General features: G+C 43.5%; 2 protein-coding genes across 3 annotated transcripts in view; one reads left to right on the top strand and one right to left on the bottom strand.

Moving 5' to 3' along the window:
• mogat2 (monoacylglycerol O-acyltransferase 2) overlaps positions 1–3,946 on the bottom strand; it is an 11,134-nt gene extending 7,188 nt beyond the window's left edge. Inside the window, exons 1-2 of one of the 2 annotated variants that reach the window (XM_053241045.1) lie at positions 3,599–3,946; positions 2,349–2,527 (exon numbers count right to left, since the gene is read on the bottom strand). In XM_053241045.1, coding sequence (XP_053097020.1) covers positions 2,349–2,527; positions 3,599–3,692 — 273 coding nt within the window. In that variant the 5' untranslated portion in view covers positions 3,693–3,946. The remainder of the gene's footprint in view (positions 1–2,348; positions 2,528–3,598) is intronic. The other variant, XM_034312870.2, reaches the window with a different exon arrangement.
• Positions 3,947–5,707: 1,761 nt separating this feature from the next.
• Positions 5,708–21,430, top strand: map6a (microtubule-associated protein 6a). The gene is made up of 5 exons (XM_026910353.3): positions 5,708–7,219; positions 11,790–12,003; positions 12,495–12,700; positions 18,759–18,869; positions 20,689–21,430. The coding sequence occupies exons 1-5, from the start codon at positions 6,576–6,578 to the stop codon at positions 20,813–20,815; spliced, it is 1,302 nt and encodes a 433-aa protein (XP_026766154.2). The 5' UTR covers positions 5,708–6,575; the 3' UTR covers positions 20,816–21,430.
• The last annotated feature ends 314 nt before the right edge of the window (positions 21,431–21,744 follow it).

Genomic DNA, 21,744 nt, shown 5'->3' with positions numbered 1-21,744 from the left:
CATGAGCTGCATGTTATTATGCTCCTGTTCCCTATGTAGTGCACTACACGGGCTGCGTGTTATTACACTCCTGTTCCCTATGTAGTGCACTACACGGGCTGCGTGTTATTACACTCCTGTTCCCTATGTAGTGCACTACACGGGCTGCGTGTTATTATGCTCCTGTTCCCTATGTAGTGCACTACACGAGCTGCATGTTATTATGCTCCTGTTCCCTATGTAGTGCACTACACGGGCTGCGTGTTATTACACTCCTGTTCCCTATGTAGTGCACTACACGGGCTGCGTGTTATTACACTCTTGTTCCCTATGTAGTGCACTACACGGGCTGCGTGTTATTATGCTCCTGTTCCCTATGTAGTGCACTACACGAGCTGCATGTTATTATGCTCCTGTTCCCTATGTAGTGCACTACACGGGCTGCGTGTTATTACACTCCTGTTCCCTATGTAGTGCACTACACGGGCTGCGTGTTATTATGCTCCTGTTCCCTATGTAGTGCACTACACGAGCTGCATGTTATTATGCTCCTGTTCCCTATGTAGTGCACTACACGGGCTGCGCTTCATCATCCTCCTGTTCCCTATGTAGTGCACTACACGGGCTGCGTGTTATTACGCTCCTGTTCCCTATGTAGTGCACTACACGGGCTGCGTGTTATTACGCTCCTGTTCCCTACGTAGTGCACTACACGGGCTGCGTGTTATTATGCTCCTGTTCCCTATGTAGTGCACTACATGGGCTGTGCTTAATCACCCTCCTGTTCCCTATGTAGTGCACTACACGGGCTGCGTGTTATTATGCTCCTGTTCCCTATGTAGTGCACTACACGGGCTGTGCTTCATCACCCTCCTGTTCCCTATGTAGTGCACTACACAGGCTGCGCTTCATCATCCTCCTGTTCCCTATGTAGTGCACTACACGGGCTGCGTGTTATTACACTCCTGTTCCCTATGTAGTGCACTACACGGGCTGCGTGTTATTACACTCCTGTTCCCTATGTAGTGCACTACACAAGCTGCATGTTATTATGCTCCTGTTCCCTATGTAGTGCACTACACGGGCTGTGCTTCATCACCCTCCTGTTCCCTATGTAGTGCACTACAAGGGCTGCATGTTATTATGCTCCTGTTCCCTATGTAGTGCACTACACGGGCTGCGTGTTATTACACTCCTGTTCCCTATGTAGTGCACTACACGAGCTGCATGTTATTACACTCCTGTTCCCTGTGTAGTGCACTACACGGGCTGCGTGTTATTACGCTCCTGTTCCCTATGTAGTGCACTACACGGGCTGCATGTTATTATGCTCCTGTTCCCTATGTAGTGCACTACACGGGCTGTGCTTCATCACCCTCCTGTTCCCTATGTAGTGCACTACACGGGCTGCGCTTCATCATCCTCCTGTTCCCTATGTAGTGCACTACACGGGCTGCGTGTTATTACACTCCTGTTCCCTATGTAGTGCACTACACGGGCTGCATGTTATTATGCTCCTGTTCCCTATGTAGTGCACTACACGGGCTGCGTGTTATTACACTCCTGTTCCCTATGTAGTGCACTAGTGTGTAACTCATTTAAGACCCAGATCGTTATGTAAAGACACTCCACCGGGTATGAAAGTGCGGCTCATAGATACTATATTCGGCTCTTTACATCCGAAAGAAAGAATGAAAGAAACAAACAAACAAACCAAAAAGAAACAAGACACACGCAAAAAATGAACAAAAGAAAGAAAGAAAAATGTATATGTGTATATAGGTGTGTGTGTGTGTATATAGGTGTGTGTATATAAGTGTGTGAGTGTGTGTGTGTGTGTATATAGGTGTGTGAGTGTGTGTGCGTGTATATAGGTGTGTGTGTGTGTGTGTATATAGGTGTATGAGTGTGTATATAGGTGTGTGTGTGAGTGTGTGTATATAGGTGTGTGTGTGTGTATATAGGTGTGTGTGTGAGTGTGTGTATATAGGTGTGTGTATATAGGTGTGTGAGTGTGTGTGCGTGTATATAGGTGTGTGTATATAGGTGTATGAGTGTGTGTATATAGGTGTGTGTGTGAGTGTGTGTGTGTGTGTGTGTTTGTGTGTGTGTGTATATAGGTGTGTGTGTGAGTGTGTGTGTGCGTGTGTATATAGGTGTGTGTGTGTGAGTGTGTGTGTGTGCGTGTGTATATAGGTGTGTGTGTGTGTGTGTGTGTGTGTGTGTATAGGTATGTGTGAGTGTGTGTGTGTGTGTGTGTGTGTGTATAGGTATGTGAGTGTGTGTGTGTGTGTGTGTGTATATAGGTGTGTGTGTGAGTGTATGTGTGTGTATATAGGTGTGTGTGTGTGTGTGTGTGTGTTCTGTACCTGAATGGGGAAATAGTCCCTCATGTAGCTCCACACTGGGAGGCGACACATGAAGGGAATTTTCCTCCCTCCGTGAGAGGGCGTGTCCCAATCCACAAACCACCAGGTGGCGTAGAGCACACTGACCAACCAGAACCGAGTGAAGAGAAGGTAGAAGAAGAGCATGATGCAGCATGGGGCTGGGTTGGACACACACACACACACACACACACACACCTAAGTGAACCAAAACCAGTGGAGTGGATGGATATAAACATATAAACAGCTTCATGTGTTATTAAGAAAAATAATCATTAAAACTACTGAAGCAGTGCATTCTGGGTAAGCTGGGATCCACAGAGATGTAGACAAGAAAGAAAGAAAGAAAGAAAAAAAAGAAAGAAAGGGGGGTGTGTATGTGTGAGATTATATTGCAATTATAATACAATATCTAAAACGTAATTAAAAATATGAAATGTCTGTTTGTTTGTCTCTTTGTTTTTTTGTTTGTCTCTCTGTCTGTCTGTTTGTTTGTTTGTTTGTTTGTTTGGGAAGGGGTGAGTAACCCGAGTTTGGGAAGAAGAGTAACCCAACTCCCAGCGTTCCCGGGATAGACTCCAGTTCCACGGGAATAAAGCTCTTCCTGAAGATGGATGAATGAACGAACATATTTAAGCTCATACTATCATTCACATCACCTGGGAGGCGGAGCTTATAGAAGACAGGAAGTCCCACCGTGTGGAGATTTCAGGTGACGCAGATTCCCATTACTCCTGTACCGTATGTGTAATTTATGTGTGTGAGGATTTACACAGCATGCTAAACTGTACGCTTTTATTACTTGTTAGCTACATTAGCCTGGTGTAAAGACGAGAGACGATCGTGTTCGCTCGGTCTACTCCTGAACTGTCTCTTTAATCTGACTTCTCTCGAGGACGTCAGCTCTTCAGCCTGTAGGACGAACGCTCTGGGATTGCTGATAGCCATGAGGTCGCCTTTGATCACCGGTTCGTCTGTGATAACGTTGTGCAACAGCTCGCTGCACGCTGGTGAAAGACACTGACTTTACTGCCTGAAGTGGTCCTTGTACGAGACGTGCAAGAAATAAAACAAGTAAAAATGGATTCTATGACAAAAAAATAAATAAAAAACATACAAGTTTTGCAGAAAACCCTTCTTCCAGAAGCTTAACCATAAGGAACGGTGATGACACACACTCAGAAACACATCTGTACATGCAGATGTTTATATTGTATATACAGTTCACTCACCCAGAGCGAGGAAGGAGAAGACCCACTGCAGCACGGCGGCCGTCTGGAGCCTCCTCCTCATGGGCACGTTAAGCGGAGCGAAGTTGAGCTTCATGGCCGGGCGAGCGAGACGGAACCGAGCCGGGAGACACGCAGGAGCGAGAGATCAATCCGGAAAACAGAGCTCACTGCTGAGGGGTCAAAGTCTGCCTTCATCCTCCTCCTTCTCCTCCTCCTCCTTATCTGAAGTGTCTCCTCAGCGTGTGATTAATTACCCAAGAGCTGCTCTCTATCACTGACCTTTGACCCCAAGGCAAAGAGGCAAAGAGCTTCATACTCACACAAGTTCAGTTCTGAAGTTAGCAAACAGCATTAGCAAGCTTTACTAGCAGTTACTATGACAACAGTGAAGATAGTCTTAGACCTATGGCTCACGGAATGTCGGATATCTGCTGTACACCTTTCTGGCCACAAGCTTCAGGATCTTGAAGGATACAATCTGATTGGCTCTGTGCACTTACTGTACAGCAGGAAAACTCTTTTTATTTTTTTCAAACGATGAAACACAGGAATCTTTTCGGAGGAAGATATAGTCTGTGGATTGGAAAAAAGTTCACAACCTTATGTTTTTTTCCACTCTTTTTTTTTAAACGTTTTGTTGAACAGTTAGTGGCAAATAAACACAGTTAGTCATTTCAAACAGCCTGTTTTTTTGTGAAATCTGGCAAAACGTAATAGACCTCATAGCGAGCGTTAAACGTCTGGTTTGTGAGACTGTAGCGAGGATGACAGTGACCAAAAATGATATTAAACATAAATATATGATTGGTTTCCTGTGCTCACATTTAACTACCTGTTTAGAGATAATGCAAGATTGCTTTGTAATATAACTGTGTTAGCTTTCTAGGAACTAAAATTGCCTTTTTTAAAAAAAATCTTAATTATTCATAAAAGTTTCCCAGGAACAGCTACATCCATAAATAACGTTTGCAGCATTTCCACTAGCAGATGATGTGTTATGTGGCGGTGCTTCAGATGAGTAGGTTCAGGGTTCGGGGTTCAGGGTTCGGGGTCGTCATGAAGCACCAGATGAAATTGTTTAGTTATTGTTGCAATTGAAATTGTTTTATCTCAGAGTTCACACATGAATAAACCTGAACACTGAACACGGCTGTGTGTTTACCACAGATGAGATAGTTAGCGTGAGATACGGCGCTTTCAGCGAGCGGGAGCTAACCGTGTGAACGCAGCGACCATCTGCTGGTTCAGAGTCCAAACATAAACGTTCCCTTTAGCTGAAGCACAACACCAGCTCCTCTGATGATGCATTTATTCTGTTAATGATGAATGTGAGTGAAAAAGAAAAAGAAAATAGCTCATTCATTTAAAACTGTGTGCTGGTTTTTAAAGCTTACTGGCATCCAGTAGCTTTTAAGGTTGATATTTTTATTATAAAGCATTCATAACGTCTTATAAAGCTTGTTATAAGTCGTCTTAAAAATCATTATGACGTTATGATGGATCAGAGCGCACTTTTGGATTATGCACCCTGTGTAGTGCAATTATTTAGTTGCTAATTACTTAAATAAGTGCACTAGACACTCGTACAAAATAATGACACTCTATCTAGTGCTCTATTTTTAATAATAATAATAATAATAATAATAATAATAATAATACGTTAATCAATCAATCAATTAATTAATTAGATAATTAGATAATTGTTCCTGTTTGGATTTCAAATGTAAATACTTATAATTAATAATAAATGAATATTTATTAATATTTTCTTTTTTTTTTTAATCTCCATTGACCAATCAGAGAGGATGGTCAGACTCCGCGAGGGCTCCTCCTGACCAATCACAGTGCAGCTGATTCAAGGTGGGCGTGGTCACGGAGGAGGGAACTAGCGCAGGTTTGTACCGTGCTCGCGAGGGGATGCTGAGGTGAGGCGAGGCGCGCGCGCGCGGGATGAGGGAGGGGGCGTGGCTACGGGGCGGGGCGGGGTTCTGCTGCGCCATGCAGAAATTCCCCCCCCCCCGTGTTGTTGTGACGGCTGTTCGAATCAGGACGGTTCAGAGTCGACTCCGATTCTGATTCACAGGGAATCATGTGAATCATGAGTCATTCCTCACTTCATGGTGAAGCGGTTAAACATTAGATGACATTAGATTAGGAATGAATTAGCACCAGTGCTGCTGTTTTAATACAAGTCAGATTTCTGTCACGACATTTAAATTTAATTTGTTTTCAGATTTCTATAATGTAAAATTCAGACTCCTGAGAGATACCTGTATTATAATGAGATGCATTTTTCACACAATGACAAAACAATGTCATTTTCCTCACTGTGCATCATGGACTCTCATCAATAAAGGTACCAAACTGTACTTTTCCTTGTTGCCGGGGTGGTACCATGGAGGGTTCATGCTTTACCTGGGAAGGTGCATGTGGTACCTTTAACCATCTACTGCAGTAAATATTTGTCCCTTTGATGGTGCCGCCACAGAGAGAAGGAAAAGTACAGTTTGGTACCTTTTTATTTCACAGAGTGTGAAATGATCCGATTGAGCCGATTCAGTGTGTGGAATCGATTCCAAGGCTTCGGGGAATCAGAGAGTCGGCTCTTTTCGGGTTCGACTCCCCCCCCCAGCCCTGGCTGTTGTGTGGATGTGCACGAGCGCAGCAGGACGAACGGACGGACAGCGCGAGCTCTGAGCTGCTTGATGCGTTAAAATAGAAACAAAAGCAGAAGAACATCGATTTATTTTCATCCTCTTCATCATCACTGCATCATCATCATCATCCTCACTGTAGCGATGATTTTAAAATAACAGCGTTTTTTTTTAAAAAGAAGAAAGGAAATTAAATCTCTTTGATATCCGGACATTTCGCTGAGATAACGGATTTGGTTCTCCTGAATCGGTCTGATTGAACCGGAAACGGAGAGGCACCGAGTGATTAAACGTGCGGATTAACACAGAACCGTGAATAAAGCATGGCGTGGCCGTGTATCACCCGCGCGTGCTGCATGGCCCGGTTCTGGTCTCAGCTGGACAAGGCCGACATCGCGGTGCCGTTGGTTTTCACGAGCTACTCGGACGCGTGTGACACGGTCCAGTCGCGCGCTCAGCCCGGAGCAAGCGGGGTCGCCATAGAAACGCAGCCTGGCGGCACTGGGAGCGCGCAGGAGGTCGTCTCTAAAGGCCCGGGCGCGCCCACGACAGCCGCGTCCAGCGAGAGCGCGCAGGGCTCCGTGATGCGCCAGGACTTCAAAGCGTGGAAAGTGCGTCGCGAGCCGAGCTGCAAGCCCAAGCGCGAGTACCACGGACCGGAAGTGCCCTTGGCCACCGAGACGCAGTACCAGAAGGACTTTAAGCCGTGGCCGCTGCCGCGCAGGGATCACCCCTGGATCCCCAAAGCCAGCCGCGCGGAGCAGGACGCCGGCGTGGAGAAGGGCCAGATCGCCGACAGAGTGCAGGAGAAGGAGATCCTGAAGCGGAGGCAGGCCAAGATGATGGAGGACCAGACCGACAAGGGGTCAGAGGTCAAGCACGAGCCGCAGAAGCTCGGAGGACGAGCGGCCGCGGACGCGCTCAATCGGCAGATCAAAGACGAGGTCGGAGCCGGAAGTTCCTACAGGTGACGTTTATTTCAGGTCATGAAGGAAACCTCACACCTTCTCTGGCCTGTACACCACAGATTACAGCAGCAGCAGGGTCACCTCACCTGCACACACACACACACACACCCACACACACACACACACACACACACACACACCTCTGAAGTTCACCTTGTGTTAGTGCTGCACCTGAGCTACAGGTAATGGAAGCTCCAGTTTAGCACGTGCAAGCACACACTCCTCTCTACACTCTTTTGATAGTTAAAGGTTCCTAGCTTCCTAAAGAAGTTCTCCTCAGTTATAGGGTTCTGCATAGAACCTTTCAGGGTTCCAGCACAGCATGAAGAGCTTGTTTCTTCAGCGTAGGCTTCTGAAGCGCTCGCTAGAACCTCGCGGTGGATGGAGACGCCTCAGATGAATCATGGCGGATCGCGAGTTTCCTGTCGAGTCAGGTGTAGTGACTGAGTGAAGTCATGTTAGTTGTGGAGTGAAGAGTGATGAACGCTGGCAGGAGGAAACGTACGATCGCAGATTAGCATCACATTCATGCTAGGAGGGTTTGATTCGGACTTTTCCTGAATCGCTCCTTTAACGCCGCGGGTTTAGCATCAGGCAAACTGGAGAGGGTTCTTATTGGCTGGAGCTCTACTGATGGTTCCGCCCCTTCAGCTGAGTGTTTGGGGTTCCTCACTTTCTTTCTCTGCGCTTTAACACACAGTCCACGGATGAATAATGCACTGAACATTTCAGTAGGTCTTCCAGTGTGTGTGTGTGTGTGTGTGTGTGTGTGTGTGTGTGTGTCATGCTCTCTCTGAGGTGCCTTATTACTGAGACGGCCCACTGTTTACCCACAATGCACCTCTCTGGCATCTCCTCACATCTCTATACGCTGCCAGTGCATCACTATGACAACAGGCCCTTTCACAAAGGCAGTGAAGTAGTAAAGAAGTAGGAGTGTGAGTGTGTGTGTGTGTGTGTGAGTGTGTGACACACACACACACACACACACACACACACTCGAGCAGCCGAGCCTCATGGCAGCATTTACTCGTTTAAGATCTCTAATTAACTCATTATCCTGGATTACACAATGCCGGTTTAAAGTCAGTGTGATTGTACGGGTCGTGTGTGTGTCTGTGCATGTGTGTGTGTGTGTGTGTGTGTGCGTGTGTGTGTGTTGGGTTTTGGAGTCAGTACCAAGCACGAGATGAACATCAGGACACCAGAGTCATTGTTATGAAGCTTTCTGCATGTCTGGTTCTCACTCACCCTGTTTCTCTCTCGTCTCATACGCTGGTGCTGTTTTTCCACTTTCTGTTTATTATAAGTAATGAATTATTAATAATACGCTCGGGAACGTGCTGTTACAGGAAAATAATCAACGCCAGGGTGGTGTGATGAAGCCAGAAGATGATTATTTTCCTCTAAAAGCATGCGCCTGGGGGTTTTATTCCTCTTATCCCACAGCAACTTACCAACAATTACAGCGTTTTATTTAATAAAGAACAACACGTCGTACTTTTTATCCGTTTATAGTTACATTTAACGCTTGTGAAACGAGTTAGTTCCTGTTGTCACTTACGTTATAGCAGCTATAAACAGTCGTTCTCTCACCAGCCTCTCTTTTCAAGTTAATAAGAGAAAAATATTTTTAAAATCGCAGCTTGTTCCGCATGTTAGTGAGAAACCGTAAACTCCTCTGTCCTGAAGACGTCAGAAAACTTACAGTTACAGCTTTACCTCTGACTGTTACAAAGCGCTGACACTGGAGACTCCTTCCATACATGTTACATTTACAGTAAACTTCAGCATACCAGCGTTTTTTTAATCTGTTTATTATTAGCGGAGCGTCTTGCGTACACGTCCCTGTGAAGGAGCTGTTACTATAGAAACGATAACGTATCAGAACGAGAGCATTAATTCTAAATAAACCTGCGATTTGCAGTTATAGAAAAATAGAAATTGCTCCTGGGCTGCTGTATTTAAGGGTAAAGCGTGTTTACGGTATTTAACCGGTTTAAACGCAGTGTACATGTCACAGGAATTCTTTACAGCTTCAGATGATTAATACGAGTAATGGCACTGTAGTGGATCTTCCTCTGCTGCTCTCAATTATTTTGTAATCATGTTACTCAGTTGATCATTTCCTCTACTTCAGGAACATGATGAGAGAGAGAGGGAGAGAGGGAGGGAGGGAGAGAGGGAGAGAGAGAAAGAGAGAAAAGGAAAGAGAGAAGGAGAGAGAGGTAGAGAGAGAGTAGGAAATGAGAGAGAAAGAGAGAGAGAGACAGAGAGAGAGACAGAGGGAGAGAGAGCGAAGGAGAGAGAAAGAGAGAGAGAGAGAGACAGAGAGAGAGAAAGAGAGAGAGAGAGAGTAGGAAGGAGAGAGAAGGAGAGAGAGACAGAGAGAGAGAGAGAGAGAGAGAGAATGGAGAGAGAGTAGGAAGGAGAGAGAAAGAGAGAGCAAAGGAGAGAGAAAGAGAGAGAGAAAGAGAGATAGAGAAAGAGAGAGAGAGAATGGAGAGAGAGAAAGAGAGAGAGAAGGAGAGAGAGACAGAGAGAGAGAGAGAATGGAGAGAGAGAAAGAGAGAGAGAGAGAGAATGGAGAATCTCTGGACCACTGGAGCAAAACTCATGAGTGAAAACATTCTAACAAATTTCTCTTTATAGAAGTATTCTGCCCTATAAATATCATTATAAAGCTTATATTATATTTATATTTATATAATATTTTATATATATTTATATTATATTTTATTTAATAATCTGAAATCGGATCGATGATATACACGATCACAGTAATTCAGTATTAATGCGAAACATTGTCTGTTATGTTGCTTGGCAACCAAAGTTTAACGTTAACAGACTGAATTGTGCGGCGGAAGAATTGTAAATATTAATGTCAATATTATTAATAATCAGTGTAATTATTTATTAAACACTGGATTTCATCATATTGTATTTGTCACTGTTTTATAAAATCACCGTAACACACACCCGTTATTTAATAGGTAGGTAATCTTACGTATTCTCCTCAGTTTCTGCGATTACGTTCGATAAAAACGTTCAGGACTCAGTTATCAAATATATATCTATATAACTGTAATTATAATATTTATTAGGAGTGAATAGCCGACTTCCTAATAATGCCAGCCAGTGAGCCGGCTAAAGAACAAACCCAAAATCCCCTTTAATTTTTAGGAATAAGATTTTCCCAGAATTCAACTGGAGAAATCTTCACACAGTCATTTTTTTCTTTACTATAGCTGTATGAATTATTATTAGGACAGCAGGAAAGTTTTTTCTGTGCTTATAAAAATGAATCTGTGGTGCATTTCTCATCTCTGCTTGCTCACACACACACACACACACACACACACACACACGCAGTAGAAGAGGTGAATCAGCTGGTATTATGGATGTTGTAAAAGTGCTGAGTCATGAAAATCCTCCGCCCACGCTTTTTCCGACAGGACGGACTCACCCCACGCTCCTGATGGCTTTCAGGAGTTCAGGATGCTGCTGAAAAAACTCTCTTTCACATCACACACAAGCAGTGGTGATAATTTTCAATGACTGCAGCAGTGTGTGTGTTATTTCTATTGTTTAAGTCAGGGAGCTTCAACCTTATCCACAAACTGATTCCACCTGATTCCACTTATTTAATCACTTCATCTCAGGACGCGTCTCAGGATGCGTCTGTGACGCTGATGACTCACTTCCCGTCGCCATGACGACGTACTCGCGCTGTAAAACGTCACCGCTGGCATTTATCACCAACAGTCAGGATCGATATCTTTCTGACGTTATATATCGTATAAATTTATTAGCTTAATCACAGGCGTTTCTGTCACGGTGCTTCGAGCAGGATCGTAGCTCGCTAGTGGATTTATTTAAATCATTAAACACTTAAAAGCCGTTAGACTCAAACACGCCGTATACAGAACGTCAAATAAAGTTAAAATCGCTAACGTAAGGAATCATCTGAGAGCCACAACAACCATAACAAGCTCCTGACGTTTGTAGACGAAGCTGGCTGAGAGTTCGTCCGCCATTTTGTTCGAGCTGAGAAACTTCAGGAAATATGACGTCATTTCCTGTAAGGGAACGTAGCGAGCGTCGATGCTCCCTGGTTTTTGCGGTGCATTGTGGGATTTTTTAGGGAGCGAATGTTCCAGTGCACTGGAAGGATTCTGCCCTTAAAATGGCCGCCTCCCTGATCAGCGCCCTGAGTACTGAACTAGCGACCTGTAGTCTCCTGATTGGCTAGGTGTTCAGTGTGTCTCCTGATTGGCTAGGTGTTCAGTGTGTCTCCTGATTGGCTGGGTGTTCAGTGTGTCTCCTGATTGGCTAGGTGTTCAGTGTGTCTCCTGATTGGCTAGGTGTTCAGTGTGTCTCCTGATTGGCTGGGTGTTCAGTGTGTCTCCTGATTGGCTGGAATGAAAACCTGCAGCCACTTTTGCATTCTCTTATGGTTTCGAGTTGTGCCACGTCTCCAGATAGTCGGGTTAATTTGGTTATTTTACACGTCATCACATGTCGATTCTCTGCTCCATCTCATCTTCTTTCTGCATTTTTTTTTTGCAGGACGGAGTTTAAAGCGTACACGGACGTGAAACCGCCGAAACTCATCCGCGCCAAATCTCAGTACCAGCCCCCGGACGAGAAGACCAGCCTGGAGACGAGCTACAGCGCCACCTACAGGGGAGAGCAGGCCAAACTGCAGCTGGCTGATAACAAGGCGCAGGAGAGGAGGAGAGTGCGCACGCTGTGCAGCGAGCCCTACATCGAGCCCACTAAAGTGAGACAGCATTCAGCTCTGTCATTCTCACAGTACTCATCAGCGCATATGCTAACGTGAGACTTAGCTTGAGAATTTGAATAGAAAAGACAGAAACGTTTTTCCTTGTCTGAGGTGGAAAAGACTTGGAGAGTGTTCTGATTTTAGTCTAAGCTCTTAGTCTACACTCACTATACCAAACACTACACGCTAAAAGTTTATTGGTGATTATCGTAATTTTTTAAATAGGTGCAGGGAACGTCTGAACGAGACGCCGATGTCTACAGAGATCACATATCCGAATAAATAAAGTGAAATCTTTTATTAATCACATTCATTTAAATTTATTGCTGCAACACACATTGTTATTGCTTTAAACGTCAGTGGAAAAAATATGAAAGTAAAGAAGAAGATTGTGCAATAGATCACCTAATGGCTAGGATTAGCCACGCCCACTTTTACAAATGTCCAATCATAATTAGTGAGTTTTATGATTTAACGTTTCTTTGTAGGCGGACAGATCGAGTCTCCCGCGCTCCAAGCCGAAAAAGACGCCGTCCTCTTCGTCCTCTCGCGGTAAAGCGGTGAAGAAGTCGAAGGAGAAGCAGGCGGCGTCGGGGCCGGCGCGCGGCTCCAAGAAGAAGAGCTCTGAGAACCAGCGGCCGAGCGACAAGGAGAAAAGTAAAGAGATGAACAACAAACTGGCTGAGGCGAAAGAGTAAACACCACCGCACTTCTCCTCTCACTTCCTCTCTTCCTCAACACAGCCGCCGAGGCTGGACCAATCAGCTAAGAGCTTTTCACTCAGCGACTCTTCCCTCACTGTAGTGCTCTTCCTCTCTTCCACACTCATCTGTCTCGCTCTCTCTCTCTCTCTCTCTCTCTCTCTCTCTCTCAGACACGCACACATCCTGATTTTGCCAAATGACAGATGTCCCTGGATCAAAAGGGGCGGAGCTTAAGTGAAACATGAAAAACCTGATTGTATGACGTTAGCGCTAGTCTTTCCTCTCCAGCTCCGTGTAGTGGTTAGAATACTGGTCTTAACTACACAGTGTAATAGTTTAGCAGCATGAGCTAAGCTAGCTTAGCTAACCGTCTACCATTAACGATGCAGTTCGCTAAACAGCAAGCTAGCTAACATTAGGTGAATATATTCTATATCATATTTATATTGTGTCAGTTAAATTAAAAGCTATTTATCGTTAGCCAAACTGTTAACTAAATTTACGACTGGTTAATCAAACATGACAAAAATCAGGACATATGTGTCTCTCTCTCTCTCTCTCTCTCTCTCTCTCTCCGTCTGTGTGTGCGTCTATCTCTCTATCTCCTTCTCTCTCTCGCTCTTTCTTTTTTTATGTGTCTGTGTCTCTCTCTTTTCTCTATCTCTCTCTTTCTGTTTCTCTCTGTCTCTCTCTCCATCTATGTGTGTGTCTGTCACTCTCTCTCTCTCTCTCTGTCTCTTATTCTCTCTCTCCCTCATTCTCCCTCTGTCTCTCTCTTTCTCTCTCTCTCTTTGTTTCTTTCTCTCTCTTCATCTATGTGTGTGTCTGTTTCTCTCTCTTTGTCTCTCTCTCTCCATCTATGTGTGTGTCTGTCTCTATTTTTCCCTCTCTCTCCCTCTCTCTCTCCCTCTCTCTCTCTCTTTCTCTTTCTTTCTCTCTCTCCCTCTCTCTCTCCCTCTCTCTCTCTCTCTTAAGGTCGTCAGGTTCTTGTAATAATGAAATGTAAACCGCCCCCTCATTATGCAATCACTCATCATTTGCATTCGCCTCGGCTCCGCCCACCTGCTCCATCCCACCCCGCCCCACCCTCGCGTCTGGCGAGGTTTCCATGGCAACCGCTACACCGGTTGGCCCATGGATGTTGCCGCTGCTGATGCCGATGCCGATGCCGATGCTGGTGCTGGTGCTGATGCTGGTTCTCTGCATGGAGCGGCTGATGGAATGCATTATTGCGCTCGGGACGAGTTTATCGCAGGAACTCGGACTCTGTCGTGTTCGTGTCAGTGATGAATCTTCTGCAGCATGAACCCTAAACCAGACATTTCCATTTCTCCCAGAACAACAACAACAACAACAACAACAACAACAAAATGACACAAACCCTTTGATAAGTGTGTGTGCATCCTCCCCGCCTGCTTGTGCTGTGTGTGTATCTCTGGCTGTCTGAGCATGTGTCTCTGGCTGTGTCTCAAATCACGTACTGCATTCTAGTGCACTATTAATACACAGACAAAGTGTCCTTACGAAACAGAAACCCGTGCTACTCCCCCATTACATTAAAATAATTTATAAATTACCGTATAAATAAATAAACTGAAAAATATCGCAGTCATTAAACTTCCGAAAAAATGGAAAATTATTATTATTATTTTACTGAAATTTTACAAAATTACATTTTATCTGTCAACTGTGTTAAAGTGACAGATAAAGCGTAAAATAAAACGTTTTAGGAAAAACAGACGATTATGTTTATTTCACAGTCATTTACATGTTTATATCATTTGTTAGTTGCTATTTTATCAATTATTATTGTAATAAAAAGCTAAATATATGCTGTATTTCAGTAATACAGTAAATCTCCAGAAAAACAGATAATTACTGTTATTTTAGTCATTTTCTAGAATAATTTTTTAAAAATATATTTATTAATTATTTATTAATATATTAATTGTTATATTATGTTACATAATGGTTATTTATTTATTTATTTTGTGATTCTACAATTTAATTTAAGAAAAAAAAACACTGCAGTTTTGAGAAGAGAAACTGTACAGATTGGATTAACGTTTAATTATTTAGCTCTCGTAGTCATGCTCTTGTTTTATTTAATACGCTACGTTATAGAAAGATTGTAGCTAATTACTCAGCTAGCTATTCGGCAGTGTATGCTAAGCTGGATGAGTGATAATCTCTGGGTTATTGTTAGACAGCTAGCTAGGTTTAACACCTCCTCTTGTAGCTATTAGCTAGCTAGGTGGGTGTGACGGAGGAAACCACGCAGTCGCAAACGAGGAGATTAAACTTCGCCGACTAAATGGTGCGAGTTAGCATGTGCTAATCTGTCATTACTGTTGGATGTTAGCGTGATGCTGCTGTACAAATGACCAGCTGCTACACAGCGAAGTGCGTAGTGTGAGAGCGTTGTGCGCGATTTGAGACGCATCCTTGTTTGTTTTTCATTATTACCATAAAAGGAGTGATTAGAGGAAGTCCAGCTCCAGCAGCGCTGTGTAATGTACATCATTTCCACCGAACACCAGGGTGTGTGTGTCGAGTTACATTCAGTAATGAGGGGTGGGTCGCCGTTGCTAGGACGACCAGCTACTGTAGATCAGAGTAATGTGATTATGCATTATGGGATGTGGTGTGGATTTGTCTTTTGGGGAAACAGCGTAGATTAGATGTTAGATCACGGCTCTGAGGGTGTGTTAGATAACAACGGAATAAAAAATGAAATCAGGATGTGGTGATGATAAATGAAATAAAATTTAATCCACACACACACACACACACACACACACATATACATACACACATACACACACACACACACACACCAGAGTCCCTTGATGGGATGTTGGACGCATCCTACAGCTGTCCAGAGATTATCTTCAGAAATAAATCACAGTTCTTCTGTATTCAGTCAGACCGTTTGTTTATTATTAATAATGTTTTAATGTGAGACTGTTCTACACATCTTCCTCCTCATCCTCATCATCCTCATCCTCATCATTCTCATCCTCTTCCTCCACCTCCACATCCTCCTCTTCCTCATCATCCTCATCCTGCTCGTCCTCCTCATCCTCATCCTCCACCTCCACATCCTCCTCTTCCTCATCATCCTCATCCTGCTCGTCCTCCTCATCCTCTTCCTCATCCTCATCCTCATCCTCCACCTCCACATCCTCCTCTTCCTCATTTTCTTCCTCATCCTCTTCCTCCTCATCTTCCTCTTCATCCTCTTCCTCATCCTCATCCTCCACCTCCACATCCTCCTCTTCCTCATCCTCTTCCTCATCCTCCTCATCTTCCTCTTCATCCTCCTCCTCATCCTCCATCTCATCCTCATCCTGTTTCCTGTTCTCCTCACTCCAACTCTCCCCCTTGTCCTTTCATATTTGCCACCCTGTTTTCCCATCTGCTCCTTCTTCTCTTTTGTTTTCCTCTTCCCATTCATCCATCATCTCTCTTCCCATTTGTTCTTTCTTCTCACAGTGCTCCTCCTCCTTCCTACTCCTCTCTGTCCTCCTCATCCATTTCTTCCTTCCTGTCCTCTGTTACCTCTCGCTGTGCTCTTTCACTTTTTTTTCTCCCTTCCCTTTCTTTCCACTCTTGTCCTTTCCCGCCTTTTCCCTTTCTCTTCTCACACTTCCCTTTTTCCTCCCCCTCATCTCTCTCAGTGTTGGTAAATGCTGTCCAAGTCACACTCCATGTCCTCAGCCATATGCTTCTACTTCTCAATAATTTGACTTTTGATCTTTACTGTCTTACACACACACACACACACACACACACACACACTCAGTGTAGAAGAGTGAGTCAGTGTGTAGGAAGTGAACGATCAGTAAACATGAATTCACGGCTTTGCATTTTGCCTGATTTCCTTCATGGACGTGTGAGTGTGTGAGTGTGTGTGTGTGTGTGTGTGTTGGATCATGTCCCACCCCGCTGGCGTTCCCTCGTCTGTCTCTGGTCTCGTGTGTGTTTTGGGATTTGATGTCGCTTCTCCCTTTTCTTCATTTCCTGTTGGACTGATTGTTGGGAATTATAGGAATTCTTTTAAAGATTTGGGTTTTTTTGAAGAAGGCCTCTTCACACTGAACATGACGTGCATTTAATAAACCGCTAAACTGCCGTACTGACACAACTCATCAACCAAAACAATATGTGTTTTATTTACAATGTTATTGAATTTTTATATTCCTGACAGCTGATGTGACGTCACACAGCCGACATGGCGGCCGAGCGGGCCGAAGTCTCGTGATGTGAAAAGAAACGCTGGTGAATATTTCGCGCTTCCTGTCCTCAGTGTGAATCGGCCTTAAGAATATTTGCAGAAAATTGTGGGAGGGAAAGTTGCAGAAACAAACATGGAGCATCTTTGGGATAATTTTATGTTCGGAAGCCACTGATTAACATTAGCATTAGCGTTAGCATTAGCGTTAGTATTAGCGTTAGCAGAGAGTCATGGTGGTGTTGAGTACACAGAGACAGACGTGGGCTTCCCGGGGGGTCGACCGTGCTCTACACACCACGCCTGCTTTTCACTGGTGCTATTTTTACTTCCTGCACTGTTCCAACAACCAAAACCGAGTGACGGAGCGGCGATGATGAACCTGTGATCATGTGACCTGTACTTTTTCTCTGCTTGCTCATAATGATAGAAAATGTTGCTAATAAACGCGAAACGCAGAAGCCGAAGTGTCTCGCTTCGTTTTGTTTGAGAGGCGGGAGGGTTCCCTCTCTTCTCTCTCTCTCCCTCTCTCTCTCTGTTCTATTTCTTCCCTCTTCTCACTCTAACCTCTCTTCCCTCTCTCTTCCCTCTCTCCTTTATCTTCTCTCTCCCCACTTTCTTATCTCTCTTTTTCCCACTCATCCTTTTCACCTCGTTCTTCCCATTAGCCCCCTCTGTCTTCTTTTCCTTGTCACTTCCGTCATCCCATGCACCCTCTACTTCCTCCTCACCCTCTTCCTGTTCCTATTCACCCTCTCTTTCCTAATTTCTCCTCTTCATGATCTAGCCATCTTTCTATACATCCCCTATTCCCATTCACCATCCCTTCCTATTTGCCCCAGTCTTTCTATCCGTCCGTTGCTTCCTTTTCATCTCTCTTTCCCATCTGCCACATCTTCCCAGTCACCCTATCTTTCCATTCATCCCTCTTCTTATTTGCCTCCTTACTTCCTACTTGCTTCTCTCTTATCATTCGTTCTTCTCTTTCCATTCCTCTGCTCATTCTTCCCATTCACCTGTTCATCTCTTCCCTCCTCTCTTCCCGTTTGCTCCTCTTTTCCAGTTCGCTTTTTTTTCTTTTCCAGTACACTCCATAATGCTCATCCTACTTCCTGTTTGCCCCCTTCCTGTTTCCTTCTCCCCTCCCTCCCTTAATTATCCCTCTCTCCCCATTCACACCCCTCTTTTCCTCTTCATCCCTCTCTTCCCCGGGAGCATGGAGGGTTTGGGAGTAAACGGTAGGTGAACGATAGTGTGTGTGTTGTTGTTGATGTTTGTCTTGTGTTCCTGTCCATGTTGTGTGTGTGTGTGTGTGTGTGTGTGTGTGTGTGTGTGTGTGTGTGTGTGTGTTTGACTCCACATGGAAGAGAACTCCAGTAGAGCAGCATTAGTTAATGATTAGATATTAACCCCCCTCTGTTTTTGTCGTCTGTAACCCCAGCATCCTTTCACACGGCCGTCTTATTGCTGAGTGAGCATTCATAAATCCGATATATCATCCGAGTCATTGTCTGATATATCTGATATATATGCGCTAAGATGTACAGTGTCGTTGAATGATATCCAGCGTGATCATTCAGTACATTTCAGCAGTATGTACTACAGGAAGCGTGAAGGATGCTTGTGGCGCTCGAGTCACTTCTCTTTTCAGTAAAGATGAGGAGAATTTGAGTCTTACTGCAGGGTTACTACAGTCCGGTGATGATGTCATGGCGGAGGATTTTCTCGCAGTAATCCGATGTCTGTTTGCTCACATGTCTTTGACTTTGCTGTAGCTAATCCGTGGCCTTTTTTCTCGTCTCGTTTTTTTTAAGGCTCGTGCTAAAACAGCAGCACTACATTCAGCTCTGTCAGCCAATCCGAGATATCGGTTGGGTGCAGACGCTAAAGCAACACCTGTGGCGCTGCGCTCTACCCGACCCCAGGTAAAGACACACCTGAGACGAGACACGGCCCTTCATTAACCCTTTCAATACAGACAGGCAGCACACACAGCATGCACACTTCATTCTCTTCCATATGGAACGCATTAGCTCAGAGCAGCCTTGTTAAACGTCACGTACAAAATGTGTGCGTTCACTTACGCAAAATATTTAACAAACTGATACATATTAAAATATAAAACCATTTCTGTGAGAGCCACGCATTCTGTGTGTGCATGTGAGGTAATACATCATCCGATATATTTCACCATGATCATCTGATACGTCCGATATATCGTCTGATATATTTCACCGTGATTATCTGATATATCGCCTGCTATATTTCACCGTGATTATCTGATACTTCCGATATATCGTCTGATATATTTCACCGTGATTGTCTGATATGTCCGATATATCGTCTGATATATTTCACCGTGATTATCTGATATGTCTGATATATCATCTGATATATTTCACCGTGATTATCTGATGTCTGATATATTATCTGATATATTTCACAGTGATTATCTGATATGTCTGATATATCATCTGATATATTTCACCGTGATTATCTGATGTCTGATATATTATCTGATATATTTCACAGTGATTATCTGATATGTCTGATATATTATCTGATATATTTCACCGTGATTATCTGATATGTCTGATATATCATCCGCTATATTTCACCGTGATTATCTGATATGTCTGATATATTATCTGATATATTTCACCGTGATTATCTGATGTCTGATATATTATCTGATATATTTCACCGTGATTATCTGATATGTCTGATATATTATCTGATATATTTCACCGTGATTATCTGATGTCTGATATATTATCTGATATATTTCACCGTGATTATCTGATATGTCTGATATATCATCCGCTATATTTCACCGAGTGTTTGTGTGATATATCTGAAATATCTCCCAGTATGAATTTCGCTGATTAATTGTCTGATCTATCGATATATCATGCACAATGTTTCAGTAATGAGACGTCGGTTTTAAACGATGGCGTAAGCGTCCACTCACACATCCACGTAATTTGAATCAAAATGTATACTGATCATGTAAGATTTGAGATTTGTACGCTAACGTCTTTAGATGATGTAATCAGTTGCTTTGTCATAGAGCGTATTGTGTAGTTTGTGTACAGTGTATATTGTTTACAGTGAATCTGTGTATTAATTGTATGTTTGTGTGTGTTTGTGTTTTTGTTGTGGTCTCTCCTGAACATTGTGAAGTCTTGAACAACCTGAAAAACCCACACACACTTAAGCTCAACTTGATCTGATCTGAAGAGACAGTTTGCAAACTGCAAGATCCTGAAGCATGTAGCCAGAAAAGTGTTTTTTAAAAAAAAAGCGAGTCATACAGATGTCTGATTTAATCTATCCTAAACTCCGCCCTCCTGTCACTCAGCAAAATCCGATTACAATAAATAGCCTAGTAATGATACACTGATATAATGCTAATAACAACACACAGGATGTTCAAGGCTTCATTTCCACTTGCACTGGATGAAATGTCTCATCTCTCTCTCTCTCTCTCTCTCTCTCTCTCTTTCTTTCCCTGTCTGTCTCTCTGCCTCTCTTTCTCTCTCTCTGTCCCTCTCTCTCCTTCTCCCTGTCTGTCTCTCTCTCTCTCTCTCCCTGTCTGTCTCTTTCTCTCTCTCTCTCTCTCTCTCTCTCATTTCCTGTCTGTCTCTCTCTCTATCTCTCTCTCTCTTCCTGTCTCTCTCTCTCTTACTCTTTCTCTCTCTCTTTCTCTCTCTCTCTCTCTCTCTCTCTCCATCCTAACCCTAGTGAATCAGAGTCTGCAGTTGGACGAGTCAGTGATTTTTATTCCTCGGGGACTTCTGGAGCAGAGCAGGAGCCACAGGAACCTCGCAGCAAGGCTGTAGTGCGCTTCGCCCCTGACGTTAAATACTGAGAGAAAGAAAGACAGAAAGAAAGAAAGATGTAATGTTCACCTCTTAGCAATGTTTAAATTTTATGGCAATACATCTATAATATTTATTTTTAAAAGCTGTCTGATTTTTTTTGATGATCAGTATTAACAATCTGGATGAAAACAAATCACACACATACACACACACACACACACACACACACACAATCAGCTTCTGCTTCACGTCTACACACACTTTTATCCCCCCAGACATTTACTCTCAGCTGATTATGTTCTCTGTAATAGAAATAAGGATCTTTAAGGTGAGAACCGAAGCACATGTTGGAATATTAAAGTACTGTATGTATATAAATATAAATATATATAATGTATGTAGTATATTATAATTATGACACGCACTCCAGAGCTTCCTTATAATAAAGTTATGATGATTATTTTCTGCACAGACTGTTTGCAAAGATTAAAGTGGTGCTAAGAGTTTGTTTTCAGTCCATGCTGTCCATGCTTGCGAGTAATAACGCTGTTAATGTCAGAGAGAGAGAGAGAGAGAGAGAGACCATGAAGTGCTTCCTTAATGCACATCATCACTGTATAAAAAGTCATCATGTGAATAAACGCACTGAAATGAAGTTATGTCCGAGTGTGTTTATGGTATTTATATCCACAGGTAATAATATATAGCGTTTCCATGGTTACAAACAGGAAACGTGGTGTATTGAGGACTAATGGCTCCGGGAATATGAGGTTACACAGACGAGATTTGGGATTTGCTTGTAGTTTAATCAGTAAAAAATCATAGCTTACCTGCTAACTTGTGAAGTTTATTAGTTAGCAAAAAAAATCCAAGTTTGTCTTATATACACCATAACCCTGGATCCTGCGTAGCTAGCTAGCTATTGACCACCAAGCTAATTTTAGCTAACATCTTCCGTAACAATGCTGAACTTGGC

The sequence above is a fragment of the Pangasianodon hypophthalmus genome, chromosome 17 (genome assembly GCF_027358585.1).
Source record: "Pangasianodon hypophthalmus isolate fPanHyp1 chromosome 17, fPanHyp1.pri, whole genome shotgun sequence".
Lineage (NCBI taxonomy): Eukaryota > Metazoa > Chordata > Actinopteri > Siluriformes > Pangasiidae > Pangasianodon > Pangasianodon hypophthalmus.
Note: the sequence above shows the minus strand (reverse complement) of the source record. Positions and strands in the feature narration are given on the sequence as shown.

Bases quoted from the DNA above. Each gene is read 5' to 3' on its own strand.
- map6a (XM_026910353.3), top strand. From the start codon at position 6,576: ATGGCGTGGCCGTGTATCACCCGCGCGTGCTGCATGGCCCGGTTCTGG. The intron at 7,220-11,789 runs GTGACGTTTATT...TTTTTTTTGCAG, and splicing joins GGAGCCGGAAGTTCCTACAG to GACGGAGTTTAAAGCGTACA. The intron at 12,701-18,758 runs GTAAACACCACC...GTTTTTTTTAAG, and splicing joins AAACTGGCTGAGGCGAAAGA to GCTCGTGCTAAAACAGCAGC.